Consider the following 17412-nt stretch of genomic DNA (forward strand, 5'->3'; position numbering starts at 1 on the left):
AAAAAAATCGTACATAAAACTTTTAATAAAAAGTTGACTGGAACAATTTTCAGCCCTTGTTCTTGTTACAAAGTAAATGTTTGGGTTTGCATAAACCATGCATACGCACAAACACACAAACCCACGTCTGATCTTATTGATCCTGCTTAGTGGTTTAACACGGAGACAAACATGAGTCAAATAAAGGGAATCACTTAGCGTAGCTGTCCTGTGTTTAATCAAATACAAGTCGAATTAGTCAAAGTGCGCCTGCACTTGTGTAGCTCATTTATGGTCTCTTTCACACACGCACACACACAAACGGCACACTCTCGTAGTAGTCTATTAGTTCTGTATTCCAGTATAAGGAAGACAGATGTATAAAAAGCGCAGGAGATGCTACAAAGCACTCTGAGTTCGTATAAAAGCAGTCTTTTCGCTGTGATACTCCAGCTCTTCGCTGTCCGACTCCGAGTTCATCCCACCCGCTGCATCGTCGTCCCCCCACACAGTGGGGATCCCTCGATATGATACCTTCCCTTGGCCCAGTCCAAAGCCAAACCCTACTCGTATCCCACCTCCCCTAGAATTTGTCACTGGCAGTTTGGTCCTCCTACAAAAAGGGACGCCGGCCACTCCGGAGTGCAGCTGCAACAGAACGAAAACAGCTGCAAAAGTAGCCAAGATGAAGGCACAGCTGAGCACCGCCACCAGCGCTGGCAATTTCGAGGGCAGTTTGGGCTCAAGCGATCCCCCCTCTGAACCCGAATCCCCCTCGCCATTTACTCTGTGATGGAGCACGGGAATGCTGGGAGATTTTCGCTGCACCTGGTTCTGGTGCATGCAAGAAGTGACAACAAGGTGACTGTGTGGAGGGCACGAAAGACATTCGTCTTCTCCCGGCCCTGAGCACATCAGACAGGCCGGGTGACAGGGCAGACAGGCCTGCACGGTGGAGTGCTCTACCCAGTTGTCCAAAGATAAATTGAGGACCTGCGGACCGGAGCTGAAGCCGGGAGGGCAGGACTTCACGCAGCCTTGCAAGTAAAGCGAGAAACCAGTGCTGCATTCTGGAAACAGAGAGCGGAAAACAACTTTGTCAAATATTTTGCATTGAAATTGAAAGAGAATGGCATTCAAAGTATTCAGTATCCGTCATGTGAAAGAATATTTAAATAATGCAGGATGGTGTGAAAAGTATGATAATATTGATAAATAAATAAAAATTCTGCCTGCAGGGCCTTGTGTCAGCACGAAAGAAAAGTTGCTTCAGAGACGACGAAAGGTATTAAATAGTCATGAAGGAATATAAAAATAAAATGCTTCTTATAAAGAATAACAACATGCACTTATGAATCATGCAACACAAAAGCTTTAGATATGCACGGACAGAAAAGCAATTCGTGCAGCTAAACTTGCAATGCATTCGAGTCTGCCTAAGGTGCAAAAAAACGTCCCTTTATAAAGTTAAATTTGATGTTTGAATGGGATAAATTGGGTGATGTACTGTACTTAGTTTCACCTTGAAAAAATCTGCAGTCACAGTAAGAGCACCTTGTGAAAAATGAGTGAAATAATTTTAGGTTCGTCCTTGAGCGTTGCAGTTATGAGAAGCTGTCGGCACCGTATGGCTTCGTGACGGAGATATCCATCATCGCTTGGTAACTTTTAACAGGGTAAACTTAAGCGTTCCAACTAAACAAAATGAAGTTTGTTTACTGACCTCTAGAGGTTACGGGGAAGGTAACCTTGTGTAAGGAAAGGCCAGAGATTTTAAAAACCTTTCTCCTTCTTTAATAATGCAAACCTTTCTGGCACCACAGTGTTTTGCAATATTCATATTCATAAACATATATTAATATTTATAAGGAGAGAGTAGTCTGAGACTAAGACTAAGAGAATTTTTTATATGACAGGATGTTCACAAATTAGCTACTTTGTGCATGCGTGTGCGTAAATTTTCCATCTGTTTGAAAAATTAAGGAAAGCCTCCTAAAGTAGTCTAAATATTTTGTTTATTTACTCATTCTGATGTCTTTCTAAAGCTAGATACTGTTCATTTTACAAAGGGAAACGTAACATACTTCCTAAAAACTCATTATGCAGCATCTCCAAAAAAGTAAACCCAGCAAGCAATACCTGCCATTTCACAGTTAACTATAGCCACTCATAGTCCAGCTATGAGTAACCAACTTCTAGCCAAAATAAACGTAAAATGTTGGTAGTTTTTGCCAAAATTACTGTGAGATGTGTGATATTGCATCATGTAAGCAAAGTAAACAGTGATACAAGGTGTTTGGTTTTCATTTATTTTTGGGCTATGGTTAGACCTCTATAAACTTTTTTCTGACAGCCCAAATTTTGCCTTGTTTTATCCTAGACATCTGGACTGTGTCTGGACGATTATTAGACGCCTTTTAAACGCAAAATTGCTTGCTGGGATGTACGACACTTACATGATAGCTTTGTATGACAAACAAACCCACATTTATGTCACACTGTAAAATAAAAGGTTTGTTGTTTTAACTAAAAAAGGTAAGTGTTCGTGCTGCATTCAAATTTTGAGTAAATTCACCTTAAAAATATTAGTTGACAACATTATTTTTAAAGGAACACGCCGCTTTTTTGGGACTTTAGCTTATTCACCATATCCCCCAGAGTTAGATAAGTCCATACATACCCTTTTCATCCCCGTACAAGCCATAACTCTGTCTGATGCACCTACTGCTAGCCTAGCTTAGCACAAAGACTGGAAGTAAATGGTTCCAGCTAGCATACTGTTCCCAATAAGTGACAAAATAACATCAACATTTTCCTATTCATATGTTGGGATTTGTATAGTCACAGCATGTACAAATAACAAGCCCTGTGTCTTAATTAGTTCCCTAGCTCCCGAGGTCGTGAATCAGTATATTGTGTACACCATACAGGTTCCCCTGTTTCCAGATGGCGGCTCTATTGGACGCATTCGGTCCAATGAACTACCGTAGCCAAGGCGACATCTAGTGTACATATCTATGTTTATTGAGTTGGCTCACGTGATTTTCGGTTGGTGAGCTTCAGAAAAGGTCACGTGATTTCTGATAAGGAAACATAGGGACCATCAATGCTCACTGATTTTTGCATTGCATTGTGGGAATTTTTAGGGAACGAACGTTTCAGTGCACTGGAAGGATTTTGTGGTTGAGACAGCCCTTAAAATGTCCGACTCCTTGATCAGTGCCCTGACTACTCATCATTTAACTGTATACATACTCGGAACTATATTCTCAAGCCGCATTCAGACAGCCAGCGATGCTATCACTGTGTGTCGCCCGTCTCTTTCAATGATGCGTTTCTAAATCTGCTTGTCATAAACAAATGAGTACTATCCATGCCAGTAACTGACAAGAGAAGGATGAGGTGAACTCCACTGGTTCGTTCTCATTGGTAGTCGCTCCCGAAATTCGCTCGATATTTGCATAAAGTTAAACTTTTCTTAACTTTCTCGCGTCGCAGGACACGCCCATACAGTCGCCAACGGTCACTTTCGCTCATGTCGCCGGAAGTCGCCTGGTTTCCATTGAAATGAATGAGATTGCGTCGCTCTGCTACTGCTGGTCGCTGTCTGTCTGAATGGGGCTTCAGAGGGCAAAGCACTGGTACTTGGGCGAAGTGATTTGCTCGCAGCACCTGAGAAGCCCCGTGGTGAGGAGCAGAGAGTTCACGTGTTGCGTGTTTGTCACTTATAGGGAGCAGTATGCTAGCTGGAGCCATTTACTTCCAGTCTTTGTGCTAAGCTAGGTTAGCGGTGGGTGCGTCAGACAGAGTTACAGCATGCATAGATATGAAAAAGGTATGTATGGACTTATCTAACTCTGGGGGATACAGTGAATAAGCCCAAAAAGTTGCCGTGTTCCTTTAAGTTGAATAACTCAAAATTTTAAGACAGCATGAACGCCTTCTTTTTTACAAACAAATCTTTTTTTTTTACAGTGCATACCTTGTAAATATCCTCAATCCCATTTATCTAAAAAATTATGCAGATTTGACATCATAACATTTAATAATCATTTTATTTTTTAGGACAAAATGTGACCATGGACCACAAAACCAGTCGTAAGGGTACTTTTTAACATTTGGACTCGATCAGGGTTTAAGTATTAATACATATAACACATATTTAAAATTAATTATTAAATGAATATATCTTTCAAAACAAACAAAAAAAACTTACTGAAATTTAGAATTGCTGTTTTGGAAATGTATGATTTACCTGGTAATTCATGTTGCTTATCAAAGATTCTTTAAATGCTGTTTGTCCACTGAATTAAATAGCTTTGCAATGTATCACATTACATTGTCAGTCAAGGAGTGCCATTAGATACTGTCTAGTTTATACAGGCGCTGCAGCTCCCCCTTGTGTTTTTAGAGAGAAATGCAATCATTGCGGTGATCTGAAATCATCGCAATGAGGTCAAACAATGGCGATGAGACTGTAATTTAATCAATGTGACAGCCCTATAAACAATGCCAATGAATGGCTGTTTAGATTATAGTCTCACTTAAAACGAGGATACTTGGACCTGGAAATGGCATTCCTTAGGTCACAACTTAACAAGCAGATTGCATTTTGATAATTGCAAACTAACATTTAAAGCGACAAACAAAATCCCTGATTTTCCATGACTTGGACTTGGAATTTTAAAATTCCATGATATTCCAGAAATTCCATGACACGTGGGAACCCTGCGAGATACCACGATTCGAAAATCTAATTGAATCTAATTGTGAGAAAAAAATCTAAATTTTAAGAAAAATCGCATTTTAAAGATCACAGATGAAATCTCTAGAAACTCATTTTCCAAGGAAAACCTTTGTTATAGCTATAATACATACAGCTATGTGTTTTTGGCTTTATCTAATATACTCATATGACTTACGGTCCAGGGTCACAAATGTCCTTTTTAGGATTGCATATGTTTATGCACTTTTTCAGGTTTAGGGTACGTATGTCTTACCAATGCAGATCTGCTGGGTGTCAAAGGTTTTGCAGCTATTGTTTGATGGTCGGGTGTAGTCTGAAACGAATGGATCTGTGGCGCTAGAGCCGGTCCCATACAGGATGAGTGTAAACTGAGACAGAACACCTGTGGAGAAGACACAAACCACCATCATTGAAATTCAGTCACAAGTAAAAGAAAATTTCAGAACGAACGTTACCATAGTCATTCAGTCCAACAACGTTTTCGATCTCCACGGTCCACTCTCCCCGAGGATCCTCATCCCAGGAGTGTGTGGTCATAAACGCCCAGTCGTTAAAGCCTTCAGCCGAATTGTCCTGAGGCCTGAATAGATACCACAAGCGTAAATGTACGTAATACAAACGTGTGTGTTTTTACAATACAAACAATCATGTTTCGTAGAACATCTGTGAGATGTTTATTGTAGGTGATGAACCGTTTCCATGTGCCTGAATAAATACACGAGTTGAATTCTTTTACGATCGCCTACTGAGAGCCAATAAGTTGTTTTGAGTTGAAGTGTCGTTACGCAGGTATTGATTGTATGTGAATGTGTGTTTGCTGGAGAGCTGCCGTTCAAAAGGGCTTCTCAGGGAGCTGATGAGATGACATATTCAAGTACATGTTTACCGTGGAGCCAGCAGCGTGGAACGAGTCCCCAGTGGGCTGATGAGGTGAATTGCCAGGTTCCCCCTGTGGTTATAAGACAGCGTGAGTCTGGCCTGCACGTGTTCGAGAGAGCTCACAAAGTCCAGCTGCCCAGAGCAGGCATCCACAGATCTGCTGAAGATCAGGTGGTTTTTGATATCCCTACGAAAAAAGAATCAAATCAGTATTTCCATTCATTACACCAATGAATCATTCACAATTCATGTGGTGATTTTTAAAATAAGCAATTAAGCTAAATGTTCTTGAAACATAATTGATTTTAAATGAATTATGTGTTGAATCATGGCTAATGAAAATTAGCCCATATTTAAAAAAATGTATTTCAGCCAAACACAGTCTGAGTTATATATCAAATAATATCTTGGCTCATTTACAGTTATATGTCTTCTGAGGTGATGCAATGGATTTTTTGTAATGTTGGGTCAGAGGTCAACCTTCCACCTGACCTCTAAACCCCCATGAACACGCGTGTGGCCATAGTTTATACATTTTGAAATATAAATGCTTTCTTTCAAAAACTAATATAATATTTTTTTATAACTGCATGGATTAGTTTTGGATGGATGGTGCACTTTTTCGAAATTTAAAAATGGGGCACTATCCAATGCCATTATAAAGCTGAAAAGAGCCAGGAGATTATTTAATATACGTAGCTCTGCCTGTGTTTGGCTGAAAGATGAAAGTCTTTATACACCTACAGTATGATAGCTTGAGGGTAACTGTTCCTTTGAAGTATTATATTCAAATGTATGTAGCAAAAACAGAAAATGCATAAAAAATTATATATTTTGTCTGATTCCCTGACAAAATAATGAGTTTAAAAGGACTGCAGCTTGACTGCTCCTCAGGTAGCTGACATTAGCAACCAAAAGCCATTGTCTGGTTACGAGTTTTAATACCAAGGTTTTAATGAGTCAAGGTTTTAAAACCACTAACATTTTCTGTGATACCGTTTCCAAGGTATGAGCTGTGTTTACACTAAATTAATAAAATCATTATGTCATGTAATAATCGATGTTTACATTTAATATACAGTACTGTGCAAAAGTTTTAGGCCACCACCACCACCAGCTTTGTTGTTTTAGCAAAGTTATAAAGAGCTTCACAGATCCAAAATCAAAACTGACCTGTATTGCAGTGTGTCATGTAGCTCTCCATCAATGTAAACAATGTGCAAAGTAGTTGAACCAAAAAGTGCACAATTAATAAAGTTATTGGCTTCTAAAGTAGGGAGTCGACTCTGAATCGCTGAAACGAGTCGTCATATGGACTAAATCTCCTGCGTGACTTTATCCACGTAATACCAACACTTTGCATAATAATCTCCGTCTACAGCCTTGCCCGCGAGAGAAACGAAAACTATGACCTGCCCATAGAGACTTCAGCTAGTTAGTGTGTAAACATCATATCACGCTTTGTTTTCAGTTTGTGTTGTTTTCACTACCAAAGGATGAAGATGTATGAAGAATCAGTGGTTAAAATTACTTTTTCAAGGAAGGATTTACTAAACGTTTGGCTGTGAAGAATCAGTGGTTAAAATTACTTTTTCATGGAGGGATTTACTAGACATTTGGCAATGAAAGATGGTTCAGTACCCAATTTATTTGAAACAACATGCGTCTCCTAACCACAACCAGTAAATATGATTATAGCTACATACTTGCTTAAATGAGTGTAAAAATGTTAATGTCTGTCGTCGTTTTTATTGCTTGGATTGACGATGAATGATGTCATTGTTTAAACTCTTAATATACTGTCAGAGAGTCACGTTAGCAAGCGGCTAACGCATGCTCACTTAGGGTTTTGCTATGACCCGGTTAGCTTACATAAATGCTTAAATGAGTGTAAAATCTTAGTTTCTATCGTCGTTTTTATTGCTTGGATTAATGATGACTGATGCCGATAATGTCTTCTCAGTAAATCATGTTAGCACTTGATCAATACATGTTCTGTGCGGTGACTCTGTCAGTTGACCAATCAAAGCAGAGTAGGCTAATGAAAGGTGGGGTTTAGGCAGACTGAGTCGTTGAACGGCTTCACACAAATCGTTAGGGGAAATCGTCTGAGAAATGGGGTAATTTTAAATTTATATTTAGCGAAAATTGCAGTGTTTTTTGACCTTGCATGCATTTAAACCTGTTGTCCAGGACTAAACAGTGATAGGACGCTTAAAATTGGCATCTTACTGGCTCTTTAAAGTCCATCCATATTTATTTAAGGTTATCATACCACCAAAATCTCATACCGCCCCTTGCATAGCCAATAGAAACCCTGTGTACTGATGTTCTGGTGTGTTTCACCGCCCTTACCTGGGCTCAGTCAGCATATTAATGATACATTTGTGCTGCGGCCCCACGCTGGTCCAATTCTGGGCCGATGTAACGATTGCGCTGGCATCCAGCAGGCCATAGCCATAAGAATGGCTTACTGCCAAAGACAGAGAGAAAGAGAGCGAGTCATGAGGTCAGATGTGTCCATCAAGCAAATGAATGCAGCTGTAACCATTCCACCACTCTGATTGGTTACGTGAACTGTCATTTACCCAGGCGCCCCACACCGTTGGTCCTCCAGTCGTTAGTTATTAGGTGGGCGGGACGTGAAGTTCTCACCACCAGATGCTGCATATCTCTCCAGGTCAGATTCATGCTGCGTGTCACACAAAACAGAAAATTGATATGAAGATTACGCTGCGGCAGGGCGGTGCATATTTCATATTCAAATGATAATTTACACATAATCATTCTCTTGGATGTGACAGGATGTCTTTATGAAAGATGCGTAATTAAAGCTTTTCTTTTACCCCGGTCCCAGAAAATTGCAAATGGAAATCTGTTCTGTCCTGGGGGTCGTGCATCATTTTGTAATTACACAGGCGATGAGGCCTTTTTTCAACTAAAGACCTAAAATTGTACAGCGTGAAAAGGCAGCAATATCAAATACAATTTATAACCGCCCATCCATGATTCACATCTTGAGCTTATTATGCTGTTGCTCTACGTGACGGAAACAAGTGGCTCTGGGATTTGTGTATTCCTGTGAATATTTTAGGGCAGAACAGGTTTGGAATAAAGCAGAGCATGATGGCAAGCCATTTTTACTCCCAAAAAAATAAATGCAGCATAAAGTGTGGTATTATGCTGTGAAAAGACCTCCATTCGTGTTGACATCGATAATTAGCACCTTCCTGCATCGCCCCGTTTGAAAAACAACCGTTCGTATACTTTTTAAGGTTATTTATGAGGAAGGTGAACCAATTCATATGTCTCCGCATTTTTTGACCTCAATAAATGTTTCAGCGGGCAAATTCATAATGTCACACGGACGATTTATAAACCTGGGGCCGTGCCACAGATGGAGTAAGTTGTACCCGGTGATTAATAGGTGTAATACTATTTTAATTCCATGTTGGCTTACATGAGGAAACGTCTGGTGAAAGAAGGGCAAGCTGCGCTGGTGCCAGAAGCAAATCTGGCCCGATTTCGCACATTTCCGCTAAAGAAATGGCTATGTTGGATGGAAAAACATGGCTTAGCACATGCCCTTTTTTGCAAATCAGTGTTTTCATTTTTACATATGAACAAACGTACAAAACAGGTATGCTATGTAAGGTGTAATGTATAGGCAGCCGGTTGTTGACGCCGAAATAAGCTCTGACAGTGAAGACAGGCTTATTTCGCAATAACAACCGGCTGTCTATACATTATCCCATTTATTACACAGCTATATTCCTCATAACTAAGGTAAAGAAAATTTATTATTGATTTTAAATATTTTATTAGCTCATTTTTAATGGATGTAGACCTTCCGTTTCAGTTTTAAGACTAACAAAGACGTTCAAATGTCACGAACACTATTTGGTTTAAAATATAATGTCATGTTATTTAAAGACATATTACATTTTTTTAAGTATTAATAAAATACCTTCGTCAGTGACACAAACAGTTTGGCAAGATGAGAAATTCAAAAATCTTTTTTAAAAACTTTTTAAAAGCATGCATCAGGTTTTTTCAATGCACATAGTGTATTATGTTAATTTTATGCAATAAAAAGTTACATTTGCACAATTTTTATTAAAGTTAAGACTAAATGGACCTAAAAATGTCAAATGGTGTAACCGCTTATTGCGCCAAAGAATTAGAAATATTAAATATTTTATCCACCTTGACGGCATGTAAGCGTAATCATCAAAAAAAAAAAACATTTTAAAATATAATTTTATTAGTTATTTACATATTATTAAATAACTAATAATATGCGTTGTTGTAATATTTCTCCTGAAATATGCTGAGAACAGCTCTGTTTTCTAAATAATCTTTGACAAATTATGTTAAAATGTATGTAAAAAAATCATATTGCACTAAACTAGATGATTATATTTTAATCTACATTTTTTATGAATATATTTATATTTTCTTAAAAAAAATAGTTACACCAATTGAGACAGTTGGGTAACACCCAGAGGTGGAAAGTAACGAATTACATTTACTCACGTTACTGTAATTGAGTAGTTTTTTTGTGTATTTTTACTTTTTTGAGTAGTTTTTAAAATCTGTACTTTTACTTTTACTTAAGTATGTTTTATTTAAAGTATTGTACTTCGCTACATTTTAAATCACATCCGTTACTGAGTAAAAAAATATTTTAAAAAGCAAGGTGATAAAGACCGATGTAAATGGGCGGGGCCCGGGGGAACGAGCAAAAAGAACCATGGAGACGGATGAGACAGGCGCGCGCTAATGCAGACCCGCCTCAGTTCAAATCTTATGAAAGAAACCCCTGGTCACATTTAGCGACCACTTTCCACTGACGCGAAGCGGGTGTTTCATTTCTATGAAATGTAGGATTCATGCTCTTAAGTACGAAATTGCACGACACGTTTTTAATACCATGCGCATTTTCTTCCGAGGTCTAGCAGCTTTGCGTCAAGTCAAACACAACTTCAAAACGTCCTTGAATGCGCAGGTCATTAAACATTGCAGCGAGAGAGAGAGAGAGAGCGAGAGAGAGAGAGAGAGAAGAATAAAGGTCATCAGGTACCCAGGTCAGGGAAGTAAGAAGATAATAAACGTGTCAAATGTATATAGACATGGCACTCATCTCATTATATGCTCATTTAAACTATATATATAGTTTAATAAAATAATGTATGTTACCAGCAATACATCAATTACAACCTTACTATAGTGATTGTATTTACAAGCTGCTGACCACCTTCAAAAGTGCATAAAAATCATTAAACAATTCCATAAATGTTTCTTACTTTAAAAAAGCTTTTTATTTTATTAACTTTTTGTTATTGCACTTTAATTGTAAAGATGTTCCTACAATTAAAAACAACTAGTTTGAGATTTATATTCCCTTGTCGTTTTTGAACTATACTAGAATCCTCCACCTCTTCCCGCTGTAAAAAAAGTAACTTTTACTCTGAGTAAAGTTAAGATGACTTACTTTTTACTTTTACTTGAGTAGATTTTTAGACAAGTAACTTTACTTTTACTTAAGTAAAATATTATTAAAGTAACTTTACTTTTACTTGAGTACAATATTTTAGTACTTTTCCCACCTCTTACACCACATTGATATTTTTGCAATTATCCCCCAAATTGTCATGATCCTGCCAATCTGTTATAAGGTGTGTTCGACTTGCGGTGCGCAGACCGATGACTTGAAGCTAGGGATGTTAACAATTAATCGTTCTTCGATTAATTGTCGATAAGAATTAAATCGATAAAAATTAACGATTGTCGACAAAGCAAGCACGTGTGTCCGGCGCCTGCGCAAAGCACATACACAGCTGGTGAAAAAATTAAACATGCGCGAAGTTAAACTAGCCATGATCACAACGATGCTTGATGCCAAACACTCACATGGGCTTTATAACCTCATTTGAGACGAGGCTGGCTGCAAACGCAACGAAATGGCATCCACAGTGGATCTGAGAGGTTCCGATGCCGAAAATCTAAACATATCTAAACAAACATAGGATACTGAAAGCAAAGAACCTCTTCAGGGAAGCCTGCAAGATTAGCATAGCAACGCTGCTAACGCTGCTTTACACAGGGAAGGAGACCAGAAGCCGTTTTTAATAAACAGATTAAAATGTAAAACTTACATTCTGGCAATAAACTGTTAAATGTAAACTGTAACTGACTGTCGTTACACTCTGAACGCCCACAACATATATCATTGATCATCATCATTACTGGCTGAGGCGCTACACGCTTAACAGATTTTCTAATGGAAGGTTGAAGTCTTCATAACATAAGCATCTTTGCTGAAAGTACGCCGCAGGTCTGACGGGAAAAGTGCCCTTTGTGTGCTTCTTGGATATAATTACAACAAGTGATGTATCAACGACTCAGAAAGCAAGGTGAACAACTAGAAAAATAACACTTGATGATAATGAAAACTTATTTTGTCATGGACGGACGGACTTTCATCCGACTGTGCGGAGTGCCCGTTATGAGGCGGAGTTTACTGTGTCTATTAGTCATTATATTTCATTACGAGAGTCAATTGATGATTTTTATCAAAACACCAACTACATTGACTCATTTTACAATCCCACTAGCATGTTATTTAGACAAAATAAAAACTTTTAATTCGCGTGAGGAAGCTGCCATTTTTACGCACACTTTTATGTCATTGGCTATATGTCACTGCTGTAATGGCTTATTGCACTATTACTGTTAACGATTATTCGATTGAATGATCGTTAATTTAAATGATCATCGAATATGGGAAATTGCATATTTTGACATCCCTACTTGAAGCAGTGCATTCCGGTTAGTAATTTTGTCCGACTTCAGCTGGCGCTGCAGGCACGTGACTGTGTCATGTGGTTTTTAACTCTTTCGCCGCCATTGACGAGATATCTCGTCAATTAAGAGAAAACACTTCCCCGCCAATGACGAGATTTTCGGTCTTTCCGCAATACCGCTATTATCCACCAGGTGGCGCAAATTATGCAACCCGGAAGTAGTGCCTCACGTGAAAGAGAAAGAACTCCGTGTATGTTTTAAAGATCGCTCTTCATCTGATCTCTATCAAAAGTCCTTCGCAAAAATGGAATTATCTCAGCTTTTTGCTCAAAATTGGGTGTTTTTGAAGAAACCTACCCATGTTTGAGAGGTGATTTCAAGAGAACTAATTAAGGTAGGATGAAACGTTTTTTTTGTTTGAAAGCATAGCGTCTGTTCTTTCATCTGATATATTGTTTGTTTATATATTTAAAGAAGAACATTTTCTGGAAGGCATTAAACTTTTGTGAAAATCATGAAAAATGCTGGCGCTGGCTGGCAACTTTTTTTTAAAACGCTGGCGGGGAAAGAGTTAATTACCGCGAGAGCGTTTCGAAAGTAGCCGGCTAGCTCAGCTGGTGCAGCCTCTCCAGAGCGGCTGCACAGAGTTGTGATGACAACACAGCTTTACGTGATTGGTCGCCTCACTGATGACAACGATCACGTGCGTTTCAAGTTTAATACAACCTTTAGTTTCACTAATAAACATTATAAATTCATGTTTTAAAACAGGAAAAAACACGTTATTATGCATAAATATGTTATATTGTGTCGTTTAATAAAATAAAAATGAAAATAACAAACCTTATTTGTATTTTAATAATACAGGCTTGTTTCCCATTATTTTTGGGTATACAGTATACGCAGCAATTAAAATATTCGATAAAAAATGTTTCTGGTTGCAACTTTTTATTAAAAGATTTGTTTTTATCAAATTATCTAATTCACTTCATTCGCGATTAATAACTAGGAAACACGGCGCACACGTCACTACGGCAAGCAGCAGGTGTCCGGCTTCACGGCTCCGTCTTCAGTTCCTCCCTCGACTGAAAGCGGCAAACCTCGCCGATCGGTCTGCGCAGCGCCGGATGATCTCGAACACACCTATAGTTATTCATAGTAGTTCATGGTCATGTGGCAGGATTGTGGCGGTACCCATGTTTTGTTTGACAGCACATGGCCTTTTGTTTGGGTAGTGTGCTGTCGTGTCTTGTCTCTGTCCCCGCCCCCTTGTTTCCTTGTTAATTATTCATCATTGGATAACTCCCCATAACCTGGTCTTCCCTCGTTGTCTTGTTTAGTTTTCCTATTTAAGGCCCCAGTGTGTCTTGTCCTGTGCTGAATCGTTTTGTATTGTTTGGTATCTTTGACATAGTCAAGTCAGTCCTGTGAAGTTTTGTCTTATTGTGTCGTCTAGTCTTAGTCTTGTGATTCTTTGTTAATGTTAGTGGTGGGCAGAGTGAGGCTTCGTGAAACACTGAAACAGTTGAATCAATTGTGCTGTATGTTTCGAGGCCTCGAAACATCAATCCGAAACCGCCTCCACAGTGACACCTAGCGGTCGTTGGCATGTCTTTACATGAAGCAGCCTTGGCAAGATTTTAGAGTGCTGACAAATTGTATCTCACATGTTGTTTGATTGACATACAAGTGATAGAATGGGAGAGTGGATAGTGTTCTTGACTCTCATGCAAAGATCTTAGGATCGAACCTGGGAAATGCATGCGTTGTTGTTTTAACATCTGTTTGACAAGTACATGAGCGTTTAGGCTCACAATTGTCGATAACTATAGGCTATTCGGGTCTATTTAATAAAAAAAAAATGGAATAGCGATATACCAAATAAATAATAAGAGATTCATAAAATATATCAAGCCATAATATGCCACATTGTTTACATATAAAGATCTTTATTCAAATATATAAATTGTTCTGTGTTGATAAACTCAACCAGCTTATTTTTTACATATAATTTCAGTAATTTATATATAACTTCTTTTCAGTAATTTATAGTATTTGATCTTGGCAAAAACGCATATGAGGTTTTGTCAGATTTGTTTCCAACCCTGTCAGTTTAAGATTCGACGCAGATTCGACAGGTACGCCACCTTTCGAAACACTTGTGAAATGCACCGCATAGTCACGTGACTTTGGTGTTTCGAATCACTTCATCTCGTGACATGGGTGTTTCGAATCACATTTCGGAGCAGTGTTTCGAAACATCTACGATTCGGGATCTCGACACAGTGTCGAAATGTCAGTTTCGCGGGAGCCATCCCTAGTTAATGTTTTGTATTTTGCCCCCACGTGGGCTGTATAATGTATGCAAGTAATCTACAAATTTATTTTGAAATTTTAACCCTTTTACATTTAAATGAACCATATGGACACAAAATAATTAACGTCACGTCATTAACCCACCTGTCAAAATGATTTGCAGCATCCAGGTTACTGTGTGTTATTAGTTTTGAGTGATTGTTATCTGGGAATATCAAACCTGCAAATGTTGCGACTGGCCAATCAGAATCAAGCATTTCAACGAGCCGTGTAATAACAGGAAAGTGACAATATTACCATCATCACCCACCACACCCGGGTCTCAATCTGAGCTTATAAAAAATAGTTCAGGTAAATAAACAATTAAAAGGTAAAATGAATAAAATGGAAAATCATAACAATAAAAACAAGAAAAAGGAAAAGATCAAAAAAGGTCACTGCTGCTCTTGAATCCCTTCACATTATCTGCTTTGACATGATTGGTTTCAGCACAGGACAGTTCTAGATATAATATCTCCTGGAGGGAACACAACCAGTGTTTTATTGAGCGATGATGAAGAGGTCTCCAATTTGGACCCATATCTTTTTGCAGCGAGTTCCTAGCCAAACTTTACGATCTCTTAGGTGTAAATGTGAATCATCACTCACAGTAAAGTTTAGGATCTCAGCACAGGCCCTTAAATATGCTGGTCAGGAGCGGTGTTTGTTTTATTGATCCTCATTAGGGGTGGGTGAGTATGATAAACTGGTAGAAATTTATCAACCGATAAAGATCGTCTCTATCGGGGTTACGCGCCTATGTCATATTGCTGTGCACGTGGTCACAAAAACGTAATGTTGACTATATAGGGTTGACCTCGAATAGTTAAAGATTCGATGCATCGATAGGAGAATCCTGATTCGACTACCAATCTCACCGTCGAATCGTTGCAGATGTGTTATTAAATGAGGATCATTCAATTTTGGCCGTATATAGGTGCACAATATCTGATTTCACATGTAACAGTTTTTTCCCAATATATTTATATACAGCATATTATGATAATACTATGCAAACAATATGTGAAGAAGTAGCTTTCAATAGATATTTTTAAAATGCGTTAATAAATCCAACAACCCCTGTGACAGGGCTACACGTCCATATGTTTCTATGTTAATAAACCATTGCCTCTTTGTTTCTACATTTAAAAGACAAAGCTGGTAATTCTGGCTATACTTTCGTTCTTTTAATAATTTCTTTATTTTATTTATAAATCACTCTGGGTTTTCTGATTTATCTATTTGGCTTGTGTTTTGTTTCCGTGCACTTCAGGCATTATGCACATATTTGTTCGGCACCTTGTTACTTCTGTCTTTACTTTATTAATTATTTTTTATTATAAACGTAAATTCTGATCTAATTCTGTAATTTTGGATTGCTTTTCATTGTATCGATGTTGCGCTATTTTGGTGGCCATGGTGCCGGCGCATGCAATTTAGCCGAACGCGCTAGGTGCTCTGCTTCTCTGCTATTTAGGAGTTCATTAAACTAAACATAAAAAATGTATGTTTTTTGACGGATATAAGTTTTACAATGTATTTAAAACAGGGTGGTTATCTTGTCAAAAGTTCAACTACAAAACACGTAAGCCATTTCTTTAAATTTCGGTGATGACACAGAAAATATCTGCACCTCATTTTATGCCTGACATGACTGTCTTTCTTGTGATTTAATATTATGGTCGGTGTTCACTTTCAAATGATAGAAAAGAGATTCCTGAAATAAATAGCATAAGAATCACCAGGTGTTTCTGTAGGTGTAAACAGAGATGATCAAAGTCAAAGTAAGCAAGCAGTATTTCTGTGCTAAATAATAACGCGTATTATAAAATAATTAATTTCAGTGTTTTTCTTGTTATAAATTAACGTTTAATGAATTGTATATAAGGGCATGTTTACATGAGAACGCTCGAGGGTGAAAACGTAAAAATATTTTATCGGATATGCCTTTCGTTTACACGGCGACAGCGTTTTGGGGGCTTAAAAATGCAAAAAAGTGAAACCACCCTTCAGAGTGGAAATCTTAAAAACGCTTTGCCGTCTGCTCACGGTGGCTCTCATCGCGTAGGCGTTTACGTCACAGGCATGCGCCAGTTCAGGAAAATAACAACAAACATGTTGGATTATTTCTATACGTCGGACCTTCAAGTTGCCATAGCAGCTCTGATAAATATACAAGTCTTTCCAGCAGTTGTACGAAATATTCACAGCTAGTATTACTGATCAGAGAAGGCGCCAATTCGTCAGAGGCAAACCAGACGGCTTTGGACGAGACCAGGGAGAACCAGGAAGAAGGTTGTACGCAGGCACATGGACTTGGTGTTGTTGTGAGTCAGTGCTTCACATTGCCACCTAGCCGCCTGGAGTGCATACTACATCGAATATCACACACTTTTGCGTCACCATGTGCATGCAGATTTCCCCCTCAAAACGCTTGTATAAACGCCCAATAAAAAGTAATTACGCAACGCCACTTTTGCAGTTTCTTTTCAGATCGTTTCCATGCAAACGTAGCTTAAAGCTAAGTTGTTATCATTTACATTAACAATCACAAATTATATGTCATTTGTCTTTTTTTTTTGTCATGACTGCTTTGACGCGCCACATAAAATAAAATCGCTGAATTTTAGCCGGGGTTTTCCAAC

At 38.4% G+C, this 17412-nt stretch overlaps 1 protein-coding gene across 3 annotated transcripts in view; it reads right to left on the reverse strand.

Annotated features, from left to right (window-relative positions):
• The window catches only part of furinb (furin (paired basic amino acid cleaving enzyme) b), a 208944-nt gene that overhangs the window by 38588 nt on the left and 152944 nt on the right, over positions 1 to 17412 (reverse strand). For 2 of the 3 annotated variants that reach the window (XR_012370017.1, XM_073868537.1), the window contains exons 11-15: positions 8194 to 8297; positions 7961 to 8078; positions 5613 to 5792; positions 5182 to 5306; positions 4980 to 5108 (exon numbers count right to left, since the gene is read on the reverse strand). Coding sequence is in view for 2 of the 3 variants with exons in the window: in XM_073868537.1 (XP_073724638.1) it covers positions 4980 to 5108; positions 5182 to 5306; positions 5613 to 5792; positions 7961 to 8078; positions 8194 to 8297 (656 nt within the window). In the remaining variant the exon portion in view is untranslated. Of the gene's footprint in view, positions 1 to 7; positions 1050 to 4979; positions 5109 to 5181; positions 5307 to 5612; positions 5793 to 7960; positions 8079 to 8193; positions 8298 to 17412 lie in introns of those variants that run through there. The other variant, XM_073868536.1, reaches the window with a different exon arrangement.

Source organism: Misgurnus anguillicaudatus, chromosome 6 (assembly GCF_027580225.2).
Source record: "Misgurnus anguillicaudatus chromosome 6, ASM2758022v2, whole genome shotgun sequence".
Taxonomy (NCBI): Eukaryota; Metazoa; Chordata; class Actinopteri; order Cypriniformes; family Cobitidae; genus Misgurnus; species Misgurnus anguillicaudatus.